Here is a 22676-nt window from a genome sequence, read left to right as displayed (position 1 = left end):
GTCTGGTTACACTGTGTTTAAGGTCTGGTTACACTGTGTTTAAGGTCTGGTTACACTGTGTTTAAGCTATGGTTACACTGTGTTTAAGCTATGCTACAAGAAGTTTAGGTATTGAGGCTTTGGTCTAAGCATTCATTTTTAGTGTGTAAGCAATGGGCAAAAACTGTAATCACATGTAGTACTTTCAGGAATGTACAACAATTACTGTAATAGTATCTCATACATGAGAACAATATGTTCATGAATGCAACTGGTATCTTAATCATCATGATGTCATGATTTACAAATATAGAAGAAGCTGTTTGGTTTGGTGTCAGACAAACTTCCCGGAGGAGAACGTGGACGGCAGCGTGTCAGAGAGGATTCTGGTGTTAATATCTGCTGCTTTGGACATTTAACACTGACAAACAGAACCAAGCTGGCAGAACAACAATAGGGCCAAAAAAGGGTAAAAAACTAAACACAAAAATGTGAAAAAGAGCTCAAAAGAAAGTCAGGAAAACACCAAAAAAGCATCATGAGTGTTTATAAAAAGCTGTCTAAATAGAGCCAAGAAATCACTACAAAAATGAGTCAGCACAGACACATATGGGGTCCTATCTCGTACCCAGCGCAGAGCGAAGCCCGACGCAATGTCTCTGCTAGTTTAAGACCGTCCAGCCCTCACGTCATTTAAATATCAAATGCACAAATCTGTGGCCCATGGCCGTGCTGGTCTTACAGGGAGGTGTGTTCAGGTACATTCTGGGCATGCTGGTCTTACAGGGAGGTGTGTTCAGGTGCATTCTGGGCGTGCTGGTCTTACAGGGAGGTGTGTTCAGGTGCATTCTGGGCGTGCTGGTCTTACAGGGAGGTGTGTTCAGGTGCATTCTGGGCGTGCTGGTCTTACAGGGAGGTGTGTTCAGGTGCATTCTGGGAGTATTGCTATCTTGAGGCAGCGGGAAGTGATGGCACCATTGACCAACAAAAACCTGGTCTAAAGTCAATAACGCAGCATTTCATTGTTATTTTAACAGAGCATTAGTAAAATGCTCCTAGACTTATGCACAGCAGCACACACACATGCAGAAGATTACAAATAAAAACTAGAACTGCAAGCAGTTATGACGGGGCCCAAGCCACCCACGCCAGTTGCCCCCGAGCGCGCGTAAGCGGAACCCGAAGCCGGGCGGCGGGGAGGCAAACGTCGCGAAATATCGAGAGGCGCGACGCCTGCGGTACGTCGCCGTTGGAAACGTAGCGGTCAACAGTTCACCTCCACGCTTATACGGACTACCTTTAAGTATTCTCTACAATAAACAAACTTCTTAACCCCCCTGACCGCAGGGTACAGCAGAGAGAAATGAGAGTGACCGAGAGGGTGGAGGGGGGAGGCAGGTGTGGTGGTTGAAGGAGCAGGGGAGGTGGTCAAGTTGTTGCAAATGGCGTCATAGGCGCCGATTTATGTTTTCCTCCGTGGGTGCTTCGTGGGAAATTAAGCATCAATGCCACCTACATAACCAATCAAACTATGACAGATGCTCCACTTAGCACCAACTGCAATGTTTAATTGCACGGTATCGCCGCCTATGAATGGTGTAGATTTTGGATTGAAAAAGTGAGAAAAAAGAGTTGCATTTGTCCACTGTGAAGGTAGTAGAAACTTTGTCAGGTGGGTTAAGAAGTTTGTTTATTGTAAAAAACCAAAGGAGCACACAAAAGTAAAAACCAAAACCTAACGGTAAGAGGCAAACATCAGTAAATATTGACAAGTGTGAGCTGCAAGGTCTGTGGTACATTTCCATTGCAAATATCCCATTAACATTGAGTAAAAGGGCCAAAACTCGTCTACGTTGATTATTGCGTCCCCTAATGGCCAATCTTCGCCAAATTTGGTACAGAGCCTCAGAGCGGCATGCCAAACCAGCACCAGACGTTTCGTGGTGATTGCTTTTACCGTGACAGAGATATCGCATATGCAAATTTCCCATTTAAATGCATTGAGTTATTGGCCAAAACAAATAAACGTTGCTTATAGCGCCCCCTAAAGGCCGATCTTTGCCAAATTTGGTACAGAGCATGATAGTGGCATGATGAACAATGATTCCGAGTTCCTTGCTGATAACATTTAATTTGGCCGAGATATGATATGATATGTTTGTGCTAGCTAGCTATGAAAATGTGTTTGGTCGTCAAATGCGCATACTTTAACGTAGCAAAATTTCTTGAGTAACTTTTGGTCAAGTCCATCTGGAGATGCTACCTACCAGGTTTCGAGCTGATCCGTCGCACGGCCTAGGACGAGTTTGAAAAAGTTGGTTTTGCGCATTGTGCGATATTGCGAAAAAGATTTTAAGCAAAATGGGCGTGGCCTATATCATGTGATTCAGCTTGATTCAACGAACACGTGGATGTATGGGTTTCTAATGTGGGATGTGTAATGTGGGAGTTAAAGGCAAAAAACCATTATAGCGCCACCTAGTGGTCCACATGTGTAATTTTTGGTAGGTGTGGTCCATGACCCATTGTCTATCTACCCTGTAAATTTAAAGTTGTTCACATTAGTGTAAGTGGTGAATCTAGACTTGGGTCCCATTGGCCACGCCCACTTTGACCCCTCAGTACGCAACTCTAGACATGGCCTCAGGAGTGTCCCTAGATGGTACCCATCAAATTTTGTAAAAATCAAATGAGCCGTTCATGAGATATAAACTTTTTGTACTTGTAGCGCCCCCTAGTGACCAATTTTCGTAAAACGCGTGGGGGACCTCCAGAGGGTCATGTCAAACAAGAATCTAAAGTTTGGCGTTGATAGCATGTATTTTGGCTGAGATATGGCAAAGTCGGTGTTTTCATAGTTAGCTACACAAATTTGTTTGTGCGTAATATGCGCAATTTTTATCCTATAAAAATTCTTTTCATTAACTTTTTGTCAGGTCGGTCTGGAGATGCTACGGTCCAAGTTTCGTGCAGATCGGTCGCACGGTCTAGGAGGAGTTCGAAAAAGTAGGTTTTTGATAAATCGCGATTTTTCACGCATAAAAGTCTAGGCGGAAATGGGCGTGGCCTATATCACGTGATTCAGTTGGATCCAGGGAACACGTGGATATATGGTTTTTAAATGTGAGGTGTACGGTGTGGGAGTTATAGGGCCAAACGCGTTTTTTCTGCTATAGCGCCACCTAGTGGTGGAAGTGGGTCAATTTTTGCGCCTGAGGTCCTTGCGGAGTTTCGGACCAGTCCTGAAAACAGCAACCCCCCACCATGTACGGTTTAGGCTGTAGTCGGAGTTTTAGGCGGAGAAGAATAATAATGAAGAGGAAAAATCAGTAGAAAAACAATAGGGTTCTACAGCCCTGCTGTATGAACGGCATAGCTTTGCTATTGCCCGTTCTTACAGACTCGGGCTTGGACCCCTAAATATTACGGTGCAAATCCTCCATCATAATAGCTGGTTTCTACCAGCAGATAGACTTTATTCTCCCTGTAGGAGATGATTTCTACCAGCAGATGGTAATATTTCCACAGTTTTCCCCTGAAGTGATGGCTGATGGGAAATGCTGCAACATCTGAAGAGCACTTAAAGGCAGCGCAGAGAGGGAGCGTTGTCATATCTCCGTGAGGACAGCGAATACTTCAGTCTACTCTTCAGCTCAGGTAACATCTTATTTCAGCTGGTCTGATGAGGAGTTCTCTCACCCTTTCAATGGATTAGTTTCAGTCTTAACTATCTCTGTTAAAACAATGTAGTCACATTATGGAAAATAACTGCTGCTCTGTTTTTGTGCCTTTTACTTAACTTACTGAACATTGTTTAGAATTTAACTTTCTGAAACATTTGATTTGAGATGAAAAGAACAAAGAGGGAATATTTTTCTGCTGATTCTTTCTTATTATTTATTAGTGTTGCGGCTGTAAGCAGTCCAACAAAGTGCTGCGAGGGACTAAACACTGATATATATATATATAGTATAGCCTACTGAACTTTTATTTTAGTTGTGAAAACAAAAAATCTGAATTTAAGGCGATCATTTTACTAATCTTCTGTTAACTCTCGTGTTGTCTGTCCCTCGACCAACAAGCAACGTTTTGTTTTTCAAAATGAAAACATTTTAGTCGTATTTTTCGACACTTTTGTCTTTTTTTCAGACGTTTTTATAATTTTTTTCCACGTTTTTGTCACTTTTTCTGATTTTCTGATTTCTCGATTTTTTTTCGCCGCTTTTTGACCTTTTTGTCGTTTTTCTCCTACTTCATAAAAGCTTTTTCCGACATTTTTGACACATTTTTCAACATTCTTTTATCTTTTTTTCAATCAAATTGAATGAAACACCCAAATTCGTAGTGAACTGATCATGTTTTTTACTCCTGACGAGCGTTGTATGGAAGCATCCACACATCCACGTTATTCTTTTTTGACAATTTGGTTGAAAGAAACCAAAATTTCTGATATAGAAACACAGATGTCTGTGAGTTCTGAGTTTAAAGTCAGAATTCAAATTTGTTTTCCCTCAGAACTCAAACACATTTTTCACATGCGACTCTGATCCTAGTACCAGATACACACACACACACACACACACACACACACACACACACACACACACAGACACACACACACACACACACACACACACACACACACACACACAGACACACAGACAGACACAGACACACACACACACACACACACACACACAGACACACACACACCAGCAGATAACACATGTGACCTATAACCCTAGTAAAATAGAAACCAGTTTCCTTTTCTGTTTGTGATTAAGTGGTGAATACTAACAAGTCTATTTATTAAATCTATTAAACAATTGCGTAAGGGAAATAAAATAAATGGTAAGGTAGTCAGAGTTGTGTTAATAAATTTAATATTTTGTTTAAATTTCGAAATAAATAATTATTCATTAACTATTAGGACTTTTTTTTTTCCTTGAGCCTCTGCCGCCCAAAATCTCTGTGCACGTCCCTGTGTGTGTGTGTGTGTGTGTGTGTGTGTGTGTGTGTGTGTGTGTGTGTGTGTGTCTGTGTGTGTGTGTGTGTGTGTGTGTGTGTGTGTGTCTGTGTGTGTCTGTGTGTGGCCCTAATCCTCTTCTATAAGATATGGACTAATTATTTATTTGTGCAAATATTTTGTGTGCAGGATATATAAAAATATATTTATTTTGTTATATTTCTATGAAATTGTATATGTCAGATTTAAGTTGGTCGCTTTCTTTTGGTACTATATATGGTACTATATATATATATATATATATATATATATATATATATATATATATATATATATATATATATACATATATATATCAGTACTGGAATATATAATATCAGTACTGGAATACATATTTGAAGTATTTTTCCACCACTACTTTTAATGATGAACACATTTTGTTTTCTACAGAGACCCAGAATGGCGACAAGTCAAGTGGCCATCCGGTAAGAACCAGTTATCTGTTCTGTTCAGGGAAGATTAAATGATTAATGAATGACAGACACGTATTGAAGTTATACTTAATAATTATAAAGTGTTACATGGTGGGACTCATTGACTTTATTTAAACATCTTATTTATCCATTAATGTGTAGTCTGTTTGATTTGAGTTGGTTTTCTAATATATTTCATTAGTTCAGTGTGCCATAACATCCCCAAAAAACGCTCTCTGTTTTTGTAAACTCACTTTTGTTGTTAATTCACTTTTCTACCTTTCAGGTCAGCTGATCAGCTGTCAGCTCTGCTTAAGGAAAGCCCCAACATGCAAGGTAGACTACACACGTCATAAAACTATCTATGGTTAGTGTTTGACATGATCCATCCTAATTCCTCTTGTCTGCCATGTGTTGCAGATCCAGATTACCAGAAAGATTACTTGAAATGGGTTTCAGTCTTTGTGTCCAATAACAGACACAAGACCATCACCTTAAAGAATCCAGCTGGTGCCAGGTTGAAGATAGGAGGCCTGGAAGACACCGTCTTCAAAGGGAATGATGGCATCTTGAATGGGTGGGGGAAATTCTACCTTCCTAAGATAGTAAACATGAAGGTTGTAGGAGTAGTGGAGGGGACGTCATACCTGTGTGATCAGCTGGTCCTGATGACCTGTGAGGACAGAAAGCTGTATGCCTTTGATGGAGAGGAAGAGGAGCTGCACATGGTGGCTGAGAGCCTGGAGAAGCTCGGTGAGAAGGGACTGAAGTATCCGGCATCACAGAGCTACTACAAAGGAGAGGCCTTCAAAGATATGGTGAGAGGTTAAGGCAATTCAATTTCAATTTCAATTCAGTTCAATTTTATTTATAGTATCAATTCATAACAAGAGTTATGTCAAGACACTTTACAGATAGAGTAGCTCTAGACCACTCTCTATAATTCACAAAGACCCAACAATTCCAGTACTTTCCCCACAAGCAAGCATTTAGTGCAACAGTGGTGAGGAAAAACTCCCTTTTAGGGAGAAACCTGGGACAGACCCAGACTCTTGGTAGGCGGTGTCTGACGGTGCCGGTTGGGGGTGTGATGAACAGTGGCAATAATAGTCACAATAAAGATAATGGAACTATGACTAGAAATAATAGTTGTAGTAGTTTAGGTCAGAGCAGGGCACTGCAGGGCATAGCAGGGCGTCGGGCAGGACCAAGGTGCCACCCTAATCCAAGGAAAACTGCGGGGCAAGAAAAGATAAGGACTGTGGGGGAATAAGCTCCCCAGAGCTAGGTTAGTAACAAGCATTTCTGGGACATGGATGGACACAGGTGGAAGAGAGAGGAGAGAGGAGCTCAGTGTGTCAAAGGAAGGAAGTCCCCCGGCAGTCTAAAACTATAACAGCATAATTAAGAGCTGGTCCAAGGCAGACCTGATCCAGTTCTATGAGGGTTGGTAGATGAATCTGACAACTATTAAGAGAAGCAGAGAAGAGAAGGGGTGCCGTGTCTGGAGCTATACACCCTCCCCCGCCGGTCCAGGCGAACGCTGCAACTCCTCACTCCCTAACTATAAGCTTTATCAAAGAGGAGAGTTTTTAGTTTACTCTTAAATGTGGTGACGGTGTCTACCCCCCAAACCCAGACTGGAAGCTGGTTCCACAGGAGAGGAGCCTGGTAGCTGAAGGCTCTAGTGTAAAAGCTTTTATCTAATTCTGTGTAGTCAGGTAGTAAGAATTGGAAAGTTATTAAAGAATGGTCTGTTAAGCTGCTGGAAACAAGCAGAGCTTTGTGCTTGTTGACTCTGATGATTCATCACCTGATTTTCTGATATTTTCTTTGGTGTGTAGACGGAGAAGGACTGGGACAAAGTGAGGAGTGGTAAAGTGGGGAAGCAGCTGGACGAAGAGCATCGTAAACTGGTGGCATCAAAAAAGCCCAAACTTCTGGAGAATCTCAAATCAGCCAAAGCTGCTGCCAAAGCTGTAGCCTGAGCTGTTGTTTCTCTATGTGTTAGGAGGAAAAGAAAAAGGTGTGAGGGTTCAGGTACCCTGTACATTTAATCTTTGGTCTATATCTTTACTATCCATGGAGCCATTTCTGGCCCAAAAAAAAAAAAACAGAAATGTGTCTGGGAGTGTGCGCTCCATGTTTAAAAGGCTCAGTCCTTCCTGTCTTTACTGCATGTCATCCCCCCCCCTCTCTCTCTTCTTTATTGTCTTCAGCTGTCCTGTCAAATAAAGGCCCAATATGCCCCAAAAACTAAAATAAATCTATCCAGAGCCGCAACAGCTGAAAAAATGAAGGTAGTTTCTCTCTGCAGATCAATCAGCAACAACCCTAACCCAGCAGCGTAGGCGGTGAAAGCAAATTCATCTGTCCTGTAAAGAGACTTCTTTATTTCTATTTGGTATCTATAGCTAGTGTAAGGACACTCAAGACAGCCAAATTTAAATACTGAATCCCCTGGTTGAGATTCTGCTGAATCCTCGTCCCATCCTCAGTCCATGAACACAGTAAACTCATTAATGAAGTAAACAGTGACTGTCCTTCCTTTGCCGTACCTGAAGTTGCTGCATTTTGGCTGCTGTCTGTAGATTCCTTCATGCACAACTCGTATTCTTCCAGATGTTTCATACCAGATGTTGTAACAGCGGTGATGTTGTGTATAGTTTAGGGTCCTCGCCACCACCAGACTAATCAGCATTGTTAATTGAACATGTAGCTGGACTTGAATGTCCTTCTTTTGACTGAAAGTACTACCAAACTACACTTTTTCTGCTCATGAGTTCCATTTCCACTTTCTCACAGCCTGCTGCATTGAACGCTCCACCTACGTAAACTCATTCCCGTAATTAACGGCGGCATTATTGCCTCGACCAGCGTAGCGCGTGTAGTGCAAGCATAGGGTGCGGTTCTCTAACTCTAAGGTTTGGAAGAAACCGAACCCCGTCATAAAGTCCAATATTAGAAACCAAATCCTGGATTCGGTGCATCCCTGATAAATGACAGAAGTGTTTGTGAAAGCCTCTGCAGAGGGCTGAAGGCTGCAGACTCCTGGTCTCCATTCACCAGGTTGGTGGAGTTTTAGGACTCTTTAGTTACATAAGTCAGTTAAAGCTTTTTGTTTCAGAGAGATTATTCAGGACAGATTTATTATATTGTTTCCTCCTCCACATTATGAAAAGCTTTCTGTTTGCAAGATGAACTATTAATAAAACATGTTATTCTGACTTCTACTCTGACTCCTTCAAATCATTGATTAGTAACAATCATCAGAAACTTAGCTCAGGTTAGTTCTCTAACATTATCTGGAGCTCCATCAGTCAGATATTATCTTCAGTCTTGGTGAATGTAGACCATGAAACAGATTCTTTAACTGTGTAATAATGCTGATATTTCACTAAATGCATGTGAGACAAATATTTGTTAATTCTGATATATAGGGTTTTAAAATATATATATATATATATATATATATATATATATATATATATATATAATATTATTTCTTTGTGGTATTGATATGGCAAAAGTGTTTTTCTGTAAAACAAAGTTCTGTTGTGTTGAGGGAGGCTGTAATAAACAGACAGATCACAAGGTGGGAGGATGATGGTTTTAGACTCAATCTAGCTTCAATATTATATTATTAATAATTAATTCTCTCTCTCAGACTCATAAGAGGCTCTATAGAAAAAACAGGAGAAGACATTCAGGATCAAAACCTAATTCATCATTTATTAAAAACATTCATGTAGCTGTCTCACCAGTGTTTTCAACTGAATAAATAAATAGAAACTAATCTCTTCAGATAAATAAACTAAGAAGACCAGAGGCGATGTCTTTGAGACTGCAAGGGAAGCTCGGCTTCCCCTAAAATGTCAAAAATGAATTGTCAGATATGTACTATTGTGTTAACATTTTATTGACTAAAAATGTGCTTTGTTGTTCAGAATCAGCTACATATAGCAGGTCGACTGACTCGATTTCCTTCTCATACATTCCCGTAGCGTCACAGTGCATTTCCCTGTTGAACCCTGGCGTCCATGGACTTCTATGGGCCTGCTTTGAACAGTTTTTTTCAGAGCTTTGAAACTAGACGGTCATTGGATAAATGCTGCAATCGTGTCCCGCCCACGGACGCTCAGCGTCTCTGGAGGTGAATGGAGGAGTGGGCTGGCCTGGACTCCTGTTGAAAGACTGCATCTCCTTTTGATTAACAGTGATTTGTACTATAAAATGTCCCCGAAGCTAATAATAATAATGTATACTTTATTAATCCTGCAAGGGGAAATTACAATGTTTTCACTCTGTTGTTATTACACACATTACTCACAGGCCTGAATTACACACACATGCTCAGTATCTCTACATGCACTAATGGAGAGATGTCAGAGTGGGGGGGGGCTGCCCATGGAAAGGCGCCCTGAGCAGTTGGGGGTTCGGTGCCTTGCTCAAGAGCACCTTGTGCCCAGGAGGTGAACTGGCACCTCTCCAGCTACCAGTCCACCACCATACGTTGGTCCATATGGGGACTTGAACCAACCCAACTCCCTACTGACTGAGCTACTGCCACCCATTCATATTCATTCATACATATTCAAGCTCAGTCCCATCACAGAATTTGCAAATGTAGTCGAAAGACAAACTGCTGCAACCTATTTCTTGCTATTTTCATGGCGAAATTGCTAGCCAATTTTCATCATCCATTTCTCCAATTATACACCACATTCCTTGTTTCAGTTTAACCTAATTCCCACATTTCCTCCTTTGAGTTTAATATTGTTTTGTTAGATCGTTTGTTCATTCATTCATACAGTAATCTAGGCTAGTGTCGTAGGGGTGAACTAGCCAGCTAGCAAACTGCACACGATGACAGACAATGCTAATATTGTTGACAAGATTTTGCCGAAGCCATTTGAAAGTCACAATGTGTGTGTGTGTGTGTGTGTGTGTGTGTGTGTGTGTGTGTGGGTGTGTGTGTGTGTGTGTGTGTGTGTGTGTGTGTGTGTGTGTGTGTGTGTGTGTGTGTGTAGAGAGGATAGCCTGTGATACAGCTGCAAACTTTTAAAGATTATTTTTTTCAGGATTACTAAAATTCATTATCATCACCACCATCATCACCATCACAGTCACTAAGGTTAACTAGTAACAGGCTCAGCAGCAGTGAGGTGGTAAACAACAAGGGGTTAACTGGACCTCCAGTCATCCAATACAAACAAAAACAAATCATATTTTTAGATAAATTCATTTATGGAATGCTCCTTTTCCCCATGTTTACATGTTTAAGATGTCTAGAAGACGCTATTAGCCTTTAATTCAAAGGAATTGTTGCAGATATCAGAGGACAGCTATAGCCAAGTCTTGAAATATTACAGAAATATTAGGATAGCCTATAGAAAACATAACACCATAAGGTATTTGCAAACAAATTATTAGGCCTAATTGTCATTGACACGCAATATGCAATATTATTTAGATTTTTGGGATGGATCCTGGAATTTTGTCATTTATGATGGAGGCTGAAAATGAGCTTCCCCTCTTTGAAAGAGCAGCATGGAGACTGATGAAGACGTAGTGATGACTGAAGTCAAACAAGGTCAATCTAAAGTAGATTAAACTCTAGGACGTTTAGAAACTGGATCCACATTCATCTCTTATCTCAACTGGCTGTAATCTTTACACATTGATATCTGTTCAACGTGTAGCGTTACATCTCTACAGGTCATATTACAACACATCACAGCATCTGGAGGAAGTTGAATATTACTCATCATGTATTCATCAAGCCTCACTAATAATAATAAGAAGAAAATAAGTAAAACTCTTATCAGTTCCCCTGGAGAAGATGCATCCAGACACCAAGAATATTAGCAACAAACTCAATTAACTGTTGTTAAAATGTGTGTGTGTGTGTGTGTGTGTGTGTGTGTGTTTTAGACACAGACTATCTTAGTAGTGATAATGGTGTAAAATTATTTGAAATTACATTTTTCTTTAATTGAAAAAACTTCTTTTTGCATAAGGTAGAACCCCCCCCCCCCCCCCCCCACCTCCCATCATACATTTCTCCAATTATACACCACATTCCTTGTTTCAGTTTAACCTAATTCCCACATTTCCTCCTTTGAGTTTAATATTGTTTTGTTAGATTGTTTGTTCATTCATTCATTCATACAGTAATCTAGGCTAGTGTCGTAGGGGTGAACTAGCCAGCTAGCAAACTGCACACGATGGCAGACAATGTTAATATTGTTGACCAGATTTTGCCGAAGCCATTTGTAAGTCACAATGTGTGTGTGTGTGTGGGTGGGTGTGTGTGTGGGTGTGGGTGGGTGTGTGTGTGTGTGGGTGGGTGGGTGTGTGTGTGTGTGTGTGGGTGTGTGGGTGTGGGTGGGTGTGTGGGTGTGTGTGTGTGTGTGGGTGGGTGTGTGTGTGTGTGTGTGTGTGTGTGTGGGTGGGTGTGTGTGTGGGTGTGGGTGGGTGGGTGTGTGTGTGTGTGGGTGGGTGGGTGTGTGTGTGTGTGGGTGTGTGGGTGGGTGGGTGTGTGTGTGTGTGTGTGGGTGTGGGAGCTTTTCTATCTGCTTTGGCAGACAAAAACTCATGATAGACCTCTTCAAATTAAAGCACAGGGCCTCTTGAAATGCCATCCATCTTCTTCCGCTTATCCGGTAACGGGTCGCGGGGGTAGCAGCTCCAGCAGGGGACCCCACACTTCCCTTTCCCGAGCCACATTAACCAGCTCCGACTGGGGGATCCCGAGGCGTTCCCATGCCAGGTTGGAGATATAATCCCTCCACCTAGTCCTGGGTCTTCCCCGAGGCCTCCTCCCAGCTGGACGTGCCTGGAACACCTCCCTAGGGAGGCGCCCAGGGGGCATCCTTACCAGATGCCCGAACCACCTCAACTGGCTCCTTTCGACGGGAAGGAGCAGCGGCTCTACTCCGAGCTCCTCACGGATGACTGAGCTTCTCACCCTATCTCTAAGGGAGACGCCAGCCACCCTCCTGAGGAAACCCACAACTGTGCGATAAATTGAATGTAATACCGCACCTGCTGTGCAGTGAAGTCAAACAAGGTCAATCTAAAGTAGATTAAACTCTAGGACGTTTAGAAACTGGATCCACATTCATCTCTTATCTCAACTGGCTGTAATCTTTTTTTTTATTTTTTTATTTATTGATCCCCAGTGGGGAAATTACAATTTACACTCTGTTAGAAATCACGACACACAGGCCTGAAATACACATTGATTTTACACATTTACACATTGATATCTGTTCACCGTGTAGAGTTACATCCCTACAGGTCATATTAAAACACATCACAACATCTGGAGGAAGTTGAATATTACTCATCATTTATTCATCAAGCCTCACTAATAATAATAATAATAATAATAAAATAAAATAAGTAAAACTCTTATCAGTTCACCTGGAAAAGATGCATCCAGACACCACGAATATTAGCAACAAACTCAATTAACTACTGAAAGAAATGTGGAACATAATTTGGTATTCTACATATATATACTGTATACTATATATATATATATATATATATATATATATATATATATATATATATATATATGTGTGTGTGTGTGTGTGTTTTATACACATTTAGACTATGTTAGTAGTGATCATGGTGCAAAATGATTTGAAATTACATTTTTCTTTAATTGAAAAAACTTCTTTTTGCATAAGGGAGGACCCCTAAACCCCCCCCACTAAATAAACCCCTAAGTCTTCTACAAACCGAGGGAAAACAGTATGTTTAATTACATATTTCATATACTATTTAAGTAGGATGGATATATTTATTCACTACTTGTTGTACATTATTTCCTGAGTTTATTTCCTGAGTAGTGTGTTCTTATATTTTATTTCATTTTAGCACATAAATTGGGATGTTTTGAGACAGTTTTACTCAAACATCAACCCAAAGTACTCATGGTTGAATTAGTCATTACTTTTTGCTGACAGTTCAGTTTCAGTTCGGTCTTTTTGATACCACACCTGAGTACACAGGAATCTGTCTAATGCAAGATATCATAACTAGTCATGGGACTTTGTGTCAGGACTCTTGACCTCTTTTACACACACACACACACACACACAGACACACACACCCACCAACCCCCCAGTATAAGTTCAGGTCCCTTACGTAGCTCCAGAGAAAGCTCTGCGTGGAGTCTCCACACAACCATAACTCAAGATTTAAGTCGTGGTCGTTTGAAATATCAGAGAGCACAGCTTCAGTTCCTTCTTTCTATTTCATTCATAACTAACAATGGTGAGTAGCTGCTTTGACATGAATGTTTGAATATTTGACAGCATTATGATCCAATTCTACATGACTAAATCCATTCATGTTGTTGTGTTGTAATGTACCTTTATTTCTGATTGCATCAGGCTGCTGCTGCTGAACAGCAGAGGTGAGTCAAAAAGATGGAGACATGTTATTGTTATTCTTGACTAAATGTATATATTGAAATCCACAAATACATTACTATAGAGGATTATCTTCAAGAGAAACTTATGAAAGATAAAGACACAATGTGAAGAAAATGAAATGGGAGAGACTGATATCTAAAATTTAAAGTAGTGCTACCCTGATTTTTGTTGCTGTGTTTGAATGTAGTATTTAACATTTATGTATGTAGATATATGGATCTATTGTGTTTGATTTACTCAATCACGTTATTGCTGCATTCTGCTTTTTAATTCTCCATTTTTACATGTTTATTATTTTAGACGAGCAGAATTCCTGGTAGAGCGAGAGCCTTTCAGACAGAATGCTTTCCTGATTATCAATGAAATGGTTGCCATGGAGAGGCAGAGACCTAATAGGGTGTTAGTGGATGAGGTATGTCTGATGGAGACTTTTTATAAACTATTGAAATGTGTGTGTGAACATAATGCATGACCCTGTCAGTGTATTTAGGATCCATAAATCTTCTCAGTTCAGCCTGTTCTCATGATGTTTGGCTCCTTGTCCACTAAACTTTAGCTGGCGTCATGTGACCCTCCTAATTTCGTGGGATATCGTATGAATTGGTGTGCATAACTTTTCGTAGGATATCGTAGCAACCCGTTCATGAGAATGTGTTGCTCGGTTACACACAACACACACAATGATATATCTCTCTGAATGTGTTTTGACTTCACAGGTTCTTCACAGCATCTTCTTTTTGGGAAAGATCAACTACCCGCCATTTCCCCCAGAAAAGATTCTGGCTGATGATTCTGACTTGTTAAATACATTACCAGACCTATACCCTCGGCCTTTTGACCACTATTCCTCTCAGGTACCCAGGAGGAGTCCATTTTCATGTTTGCTCGACATGGTAAGAGGACAGTTTCTCAAAAGATAACACCTTACCTTACTCATCTGTATATCTGTTTATATACTGTCTGTTTATATAAGGGTGTTTATTGTCTAAATATGTTTGTTTTATTACTATTATTATTATAACTAATTCTATTTTTTAACTAATTCTATTTTTTCTATTTCTTATACTTTATGTATATCTTTTCCTATGTCTGCTTAATGTGTATGTGTGTTATTCTGATATGTGTAAAAACAATCTTTTGAGCTGCTGTAGCAGGATTCTTCTTTGTAAAGTTGTAAAGCGTTGCTACTTCACCTAAACATCTCCAAATATAACAGATTGTTATTAATCTCTCAGTAGAGCTGTGATAGTAATACAACTTTAATCGTGATTTTAATTCTGTCTCCTAACCATCACTAAAACAGAGTAATCGAGGAAAAAGATTATTTTACACATTATGTTCAAACAGTATGTAATATATGTAGATGTTTTCACTGTTGATTTATTTAATTAATTAAAGGAATCCTATTAGATGATCCTGATTTTAATAGTGACTAAAATAATCGTGATTATGATTGTTTCTAGCCGTACTGAACATTAACAGACACAAAGCATGACTCGGTGAATGATTGAATGCATCAGCAGCTTGATAATATTTGGGATTTCTTGCAGGTTGTCGACCTGATTGGAGGAGACAATGAAGAAGAAATCATGCAGCAGCTGTTAGACTTCATCGATACACTGGGGGGGAAGAAAAACAAAAAGCCTCTGGTCTCCAGAACCATCTGTGTCTCTCAGAGCAATCACCCAGATTCAGTCAGGTACTACGGAGCCTCCGTGTCCGCTAATGACCCTGAAGCCCAGAGAAACCTGATTGCTGCTTCCTGTCTCAGCAGTATCTGGGATAGTTATGTAGCTGGCGCAGTGATGACCTTCTATCCAGAGCCAGGTAATTTGGAATTTGCCAGAAAGCCATATTTCGATGGAACCATCAGAGTTCCAGCGCATGTCCGGTGCCAAACGTTTAATCTCTATAATAGAAGATTTATGCCTCCTTGTGGTTCATGTGGTGAGTTGTTTGGTTTGATTACAAATGAAACAAAGGGATTCCCCCACGGCAACTGTGCTGAAGCTGAAAGTCTGAGCAACTTGTTTAGAAATGATGCAGTAGTTAGAGGAGAAGTACCACCACCACCACCACCTGGTGGTAACAGAGAGAGGGCGAGAGCAAGCGTCCTTCAGGGGCTTACAGATTTTGTGCAGTCCTTTGAGGGATTAGGAGAATGGACAGATGAAGAAGGTGGTTTCTACACCCCACAATTAATCAGACCTTAAAAAGGGAAAGACTGAATCAGGGCCAGGACAATGTGCTTTAGTCCTGATTTGCTTTAGTCCCGATGCACAAGTGTGATTTTAATTTATTGTGATTCGATAGGAGTATTGTGATTTTCTTTTCCTTCTTTATCAAAAACAAAAGTTTAATAAAACGCATCTAGAGACATTTCTAAAAACTAACATGTTTTCTAAGAAGAATGACATCACATGTCAGTCAGTCTGATGTTGATTTATTTTGTAAAGAAGAATATAACATGGATCTTCTGCTTTTCGCTTTTGTTTTTCCCACCCGTAGATTGAATATTAAATATTGATGCGTAGACTTCATATGGTCCTTTATTACCCAGTGACCAGATCTCCTTTAAGATGATTCTTTATCAAACAGCAGAGATCAGTGTAGAAGTTGTTACTGAACGGGGAGGTCATGTGATCACAGCTGTTAATATTTCCTGCTAATGCTCCAGCTACTTACTACCATAACAATAAAGATATGAATGCATTGATGGAAAACATAGTAAACCAAATGTGTCAACAACACATCTCTTCCTCCTGAACTTTGACTACCAAGATGATGATATTCATGATATTAATAGTGACTGTCCTATCTGAAGCTGATGTTCTTCTCTGGGATTCTGGCTGTTCTGACTTTATCTTCATGGCTGAATGAACTCATTAGAGTCTCTTCACATCAAATCTAATGAAATGTGTCAACTGTTGGAGTAAAGCATGCAGAAGATGGAAACCATAAATCTATCATGTTGTTGACAATAAAATGATGCTGATGAAAACTCTGGTTCATAACTAGTTGTGATTTGATCTCCTAACCTCCTCTCAAGAAGAGATTCTTTGTCTCTGTGAACAAAACTATTTACTTCTTACAAAATAACTCCTGTTGTGGTTTGACACTATAAATAAAGTTGAGTTGAATGAACTGGAGTAATTTCAGAGATAGTTGTTCCCATCAGTCATAGAAACTAACCTTTAACTTCACTTATAGAGACCTGGAACATAACAACCAGGTTGTAATGCACTTCTTGGAGCTATTCATTGTTTTGTTATATTTAATAGTTAAATATTTATTTATTTAATTTCTGTTTTGCTTGAATCATACACCTACTTAAATTTGTTTATATCATTATTTCATTTTGGTTATTTTAAATATCTGTTTAGTTATTTTAACTATCTATTTTAAGTACCATGCAGTCACCAGGTGAAGTCTACATATATGGGTGTTCAGGTATGTGGGAAGTTGACACAGGGGAGGGCTGATGTTTTTTTTTTTAATAAGCTCATTAATCAATCAGTGTTACCTGCTCATTGTTGTTCAGTCCTTCACCTGCTGCAGTTTGTTGTTTTGGTGAAAGACAGAATCTTGAGTTAATATAGTGTATGGTTATATTGTTGTGAAAATAAGGGAAATGGCTCTGAAATATTTAGTGAGTTTATTTTGTGTTTATTGGAGAAAACTATTCCTCCACCTCCTTGTAAAAAAGGTTATTGAGGGGATCTCAACATAAATGCGTCCAAAGTGATGGCAATAGTCCCGACCAAGCACGTTTAGATAAAGCACGTTATATAACGCTAAAGGAGACAATTAGCGTCAATAACAACGACAAAGGCAGCTGACCAAGCGTCTGTATTTTACGAGATGGGATTGAGAATCTGTTGCAAATGACAGGCCTGTTTCTCTACTTCCACAATTTGGGAGACTATTCATCATCATGCTTGGACATTGCTTGTGGCATCCCCCAGGGGTCAGTATTGGGTCCAAAACTGTTTCTTCTTTATATAAATGGCATTTCCAAGGTATCAAAAATATTAAAATTTGTACTATTTGCAGATGACACAAATATTTTTGTTCTGGGGAAATTTAAAGGAACTACTGGATATTATTACTTTAGAAATGTGCAAATTAAAAAGGTGGTTTGACAAACTATCATTAAACTTAAGTAAAACTAAAATCACGTTATTTGGTAAATGTAAAAAGAGTACTCAAGTACAGATACAGGTGGACGGTGTGGACTTTAAAATAGTAGATGAAAATAAGTTTCTTGGTGTAATAATAGATGACAAAATAAGCTGGAAATCCCACATAAAACATGCACACAACAAGCATCAATAAGCATTTCTGTACTCAATAAGGCAAAACACATTCTGGAACAAAACTCACTAAAAGAGGGCTAATCAGCAGGTTAACTGAAAACACCTGTGTGGGTGTTCAAGGCCTTTAAACGCTGTGGTCTGTCACCTGCATCAAGGCTATTACCGAAACATGGCGTCCAGACAGCAGGGGTCAGTTATTCTACTCTTTCATTTCTTATAAATGTTGATAATGACATTTAGTATGCTGTTTAGGCCTACAGTATGTCACAGCCAAATGTGCACGCCATTATTTTGTTAAAACCACCACATTTAACACCTTTTTAATCTTCTCTGAACTCTGTTTAATGTGACGACGCTGAAGTTGGCTTGCAGTTCGCAGCTTCCTGTAATGCATGTGCAGGTTAATTTGGGGAATAAGTAGTGTATTTAACACTATAAATTACAAACAAGTAAACAGCAAACAAAGTATTACCAAGTAACTAACACAGTAAAGACCTGAAATTAAGACATAAAGCAGCTATCATTTATCATTTTATAACAGTGTTTCAAATGATAATGTGAAAGGGGGTCGCTCGTAGTGATCAACCTACAGAGAATAATCATCTTTACCGTTTTATTTTACTCTGACTGCTCTCATAGGGTCACTTTGAGTCACATCAGGAAGCAGTTTTCAGAGAATAATCTCATACACTAACTTTTCATCACCAAACAGCAGACAGACACAGTAACCAACTAGCTAGTTAACATACACAGTTAACATACAGAGCTTTTAGCAGCTTAAGAGCCAGATATTTTACTCAGGAGGTGTAGAGACCAAAAACATTCATCAGGTGGCCACAAAATGAAAATAATATTGCTCTGTGACAACTTTATATGTAAATCAGCAGCTGAACGGTTTAGGGTTTCAATTCATATCAACTTTTAAAGGTGATAGGTCAATGTTGTTGCTGTACTGCTGCCCCAAAGTGGCAGAGGAGGAAAAAGTTCATTTTGAATACTACGACCTCCGTTAGACAGGTTAGACACGTTAGACACTAACCTCCCAGCCTTGTTCTCCCGGTTTCTCTGCCGCTTTGAAGATTTGCTTCACAGCTCTGGGAATGACACCCCTGTAATCATCAAACTCGCTTTCCTCCATGGTATACATCTTTCCACCTCCTGTCTAGCCATAGGCAAAGCAGCAGACATTGTAGCCATCCAATGCTGACTGCACCAGCGGTGAGATCTCTTCGACGACCTAAAACAAATTCACAAAATCAACATGAATTAGTTTTTTATAACATGAATTAGTTTTAAACATTTTGTATTTATTCACTCTTTCATACATCGTAAATCTTGATACATGTTGTTTACCTCCTGTTGTGAAGTCTGGGGCCCAAACACCCGGTCAAAATTGAAGTTGTAATTCTTGTGAGTGTCAAACCTTTTGCCTGTGTTGGGACCGGACAATATGGTTAAACACTGTCTTGTGGAAATGCCTCAGAGCATGTGGCCTCTAAGACAAAGGAAGCCACGTGAGGCCAGCCACAGTCCTGGAGCCTTCTCAAACAAAGAGATTGGGGCCTACATGTAATTCTGAAAGCCACCTCCATGTGAAAGTATGAAACCACGAGGGAAAGTTTCAAAATGGCTGAGGGTCAACGAGTCCGGAGTTCCCATTGGCTGGCGGAACCTGAACGCCACAGGGTTCCCTGACCAGCTGGCCGAAACTATAAAACTTCCTGTCACTCTCTCCTCTCCGTCTTTCCACTGCCGCGCCAGCGGCTACATGGAGAAACGAATGGACGCACACAGTCATAACGCTCCGTTTCAGCACCATGGACAGCCCCCCTCTGTTTTAGTAATAATGCTCTGTTTCAGCACCATGGACAGCCCCCCTCTGTTTTAGTAATAATGCTCTGTTTCAGCACCATGGACAGCCCCCCTCTGTTTTAGTAATAATGTTTCAGCACCATGGACAGCCCCCCTCTGTTTTAGTAATAATGAACTACAACAAAACAAAGCAAAAACAAAACAGCATGTGGGGAGACCCTCTGTGTGTGTGTGTGTGTGTGTGTGTGTGTGTGTGTGTGTGTGGGTGTGTGGGTGTGAGTGAGTGTGAAAGAGTAGGGGGGGTGACGAGGTGTAGTCTAGCCAAAGACTACAAAAATGGCTACTCTTGTGAGCTGCACAAAACTGTTTCACCCCAAGAGGGCGGTATTGATGGGCTAGGCCCAAGATTAGCCGTTAGCTCCTTGAAGCTAAGCTATGTGCTACCAACAATAGGCTAGCTGCTAAGCTAACATGTCTGCACACGTGTGGCTGACCAGAGACACACACACAGGAGCGCAGAACTGTGGAGCGGTGCGCGCTCTGCAGTTTATGTGACTCGCTGTTTGGCCAGCTGTTCACCTTAGCGCGTGTGTGTAGCTATATGTTCATATATAGCCTACGTGTGTGAGAGAGAGATTAGAGAAAGAAGAAAGAAAGAGATATAGCTACACTTAGAAAAACCTGATTTTCTCACTCAGTACAATAACTAAAACTCCGTGAAAGGGGAGTTAGCAGGTAGCAATTACATTTTTAACAAGCTAGCTACAATATCAACACAACATATCAACAATGCATCGTGATCAGAGTACGTTCACAGAATAGATTTGACTCAGCGGTCACAATCATAGATTAATAAATCAAACCGTGCAGTAATAGCACTGTATTAATCAGATCACATTAATGGTAACACAAAATAGCAGCAATAGCCAATTACTCATTAATAAAACACACTATTTATCTCTGCCCAGACCGTAAGCCTTCTTACTGTGTGTTCAGTCCGTTTGTTCCTGTCCATGGATTTCCACGAAAGAACAGAACCGGTCCATGTTGCCCGTCAGCGGCCACGGAGAAGCTTTTCCCTCCAAAAGGAGGGAGGGAAGCTATATCGACGTTGAGAAGGAAAAAGCGGCGTTCTGTGGTCCGCTTTCCTTGTAGAGAAACAGTGTTCTCTTCTGCAGTTTTGAAACACGATGTGTGTTACAGAATCCAGTAGTGTTCTTTCAGAATACCGAGAGATAAATCCACTTTCGCCAGAAAGTGGAAGTTTTCGCACAAGCGCTTGCGCGCTTCCTTCAGCAATGGGATTGCAATGGAAGACTGAGATTTGTGGATGGAGAGGTTATTTATAGGTTAAGACCTCATGCTGTGTTATGGTCCTGCTGAACCAATAGGAAGACTCGAAACTCTTGAACGTGTGAAGACTACAATCTTGTAGTTCTTTGACTTCCAGCCAGTTGTGAGGCTCTTTCCCCTTTGGCTTGGACTTTCGCATAGAGTTGTGAACTCACCAAGCTGGAGCTCTTGCAAGTAGGCCTGTCTTTTGTCTCAGGCTCTTTGTCCCCGAGCGCATGTGGCTGAAGACCCTTTGCTTGAAAAATATAATGTTTAACTCACTCCTGGGTGGTCCCAACACTGGTTTGTGTCCAAGGAACACTACAAAAACGTTTAAAAAACATTTCAGAGCGAGTCACACTCTTCTGACGGCGCTTTGCTATACAGTATATTTACTAATATGCTCCGCATCACCAATGTTGAAAATTGCCGTTTGCAAAAAAACGTAACGCGACACAAAGAATGTAAGAGCATGTCCACGATGGGTGACGTTAGTGATATGAGGACGATAAGGTATCTACTGAACTGATAGACTGGGAAGAAAAACCATACCGCTCAAAGTTATCTGGAAATGAAAATACATCTATAGTCGGGCCCAAAATCATCTCCAGACGTATGTTTAACTCCCTCTATATATCTGTGAAGTAATACAGCTTCTTCGTTAATGGGATCATCGACAAAAGGAAATGCCATGTTTTGAGAGAATTAAACGTTTTATAGTCTGTCTAACTAGTTAATAAATGTTTTATAGTCTAACGTTACCTACCACAGTTAATAAACCAACACTGTTTATTTATTCATGCCAATAACAAACTGGTCTAAAATCCGCCTGATACAGACTAAATGAATGAATGAATGAGGAAATGGAAGAGCGCTGTGTCAGAGGGAGGAGACTGAGAGAAGAAAACCTGCTCCCGACAAAGTTAGGTTCACAGGCTCAGTTACCATAGTAACTGACTCTGAGGTTAAGTTACCATAGTAACTGACTCTGAGGTTAAGTTCCCTCTCTTTCTGAAGAAGAAAGCAGGTCTAGTGAAAACTCTGAGTTTTCTGTTTCAGTTAATTTAGTAAGTTAATTTAATAGGTTGTTGTTAATTAAGTGAATCAAACCTGAGAGATGATGGATATTGTTTAGAAACATTTAGTAGAGATCTGATCTTTTGTTCTACTCCCCAATGCTTCTTTCCTAAACCCAACCGTTTATTGGCGACGCCACATGGTGTGTATGTTTACATCCACTGTATACAGTGTAGACATACACGTGGATAGCTCAAAATGCATACAGATAACATGCCATTTGGCTTTAGGAAAGTGGCGTGTATGTTTACGCAAAGTCATGATGCCTTGT

General features: G+C 40.3%; 2 protein-coding genes and 1 long non-coding RNA gene across 7 annotated transcripts in view; all 3 read left to right on the top strand.

The window, feature by feature from the left end:
* LOC116055803 overlaps positions 1 to 22676 on the top strand; it is a 102240-nt gene that overhangs the window by 60527 nt on the left and 19037 nt on the right. For 2 of the 5 annotated variants that reach the window (XM_036003499.1, XM_036003505.1), the window contains 2 exons: positions 5839 to 6236; positions 7263 to 7706. The exons of 1 other annotated variant lie outside the window; for it this stretch is intronic. In XM_036003499.1, the coding sequence (XP_035859392.1) occupies positions 5839 to 6236; positions 7263 to 7406 (542 nt within the window). In that variant the 3' untranslated portion in view covers positions 7407 to 7706. Of the gene's footprint in view, positions 1 to 5838; positions 6237 to 7262; positions 7707 to 22676 lie in introns of those variants that run through there. 2 more of the 5 variants (XM_036003500.1, XM_036003502.1) reach the window with 2 other exon arrangements.
* On the top strand, positions 3441 to 5740 carry LOC118495484. Its single transcript, XR_004897924.1, has 3 exons — positions 3441 to 3636; positions 5396 to 5430; positions 5705 to 5740. It is a non-coding gene; the product is annotated as an uncharacterized LOC118495484 (long non-coding RNA).
* LOC116055795 lies at positions 13563 to 16869 on the top strand. The gene is made up of 5 exons (XM_031307827.2): positions 13563 to 13707; positions 13827 to 13849; positions 14169 to 14280; positions 14585 to 14761; positions 15419 to 16869. The coding sequence occupies exons 1-5, from the start codon at positions 13705 to 13707 to the stop codon at positions 16079 to 16081; spliced, it is 978 nt and encodes a 325-aa protein (XP_031163687.1). The 5' UTR covers positions 13563 to 13704; the 3' UTR covers positions 16082 to 16869.

Source organism: Sander lucioperca, chromosome 7 (assembly GCF_008315115.2).
Source record: "Sander lucioperca isolate FBNREF2018 chromosome 7, SLUC_FBN_1.2, whole genome shotgun sequence".
NCBI classification, from domain to species: domain Eukaryota; kingdom Metazoa; phylum Chordata; class Actinopteri; order Perciformes; family Percidae; genus Sander; species Sander lucioperca.
This window is presented reverse-complemented; position numbering and strand designations above follow the sequence as displayed.

Bases quoted from the DNA above. Each gene is read 5' to 3' on its own strand.
- LOC116055795 (XM_031307827.2), top strand. The intron at 13,850-14,168 runs GTGAGTCAAAAA...TTATTATTTTAG, and splicing joins GCTGCTGCTGAACAGCAGAG to ACGAGCAGAATTCCTGGTAG. The intron at 14,762-15,418 runs GTAAGAGGACAG...GATTTCTTGCAG, and splicing joins TTTCATGTTTGCTCGACATG to GTTGTCGACCTGATTGGAGG.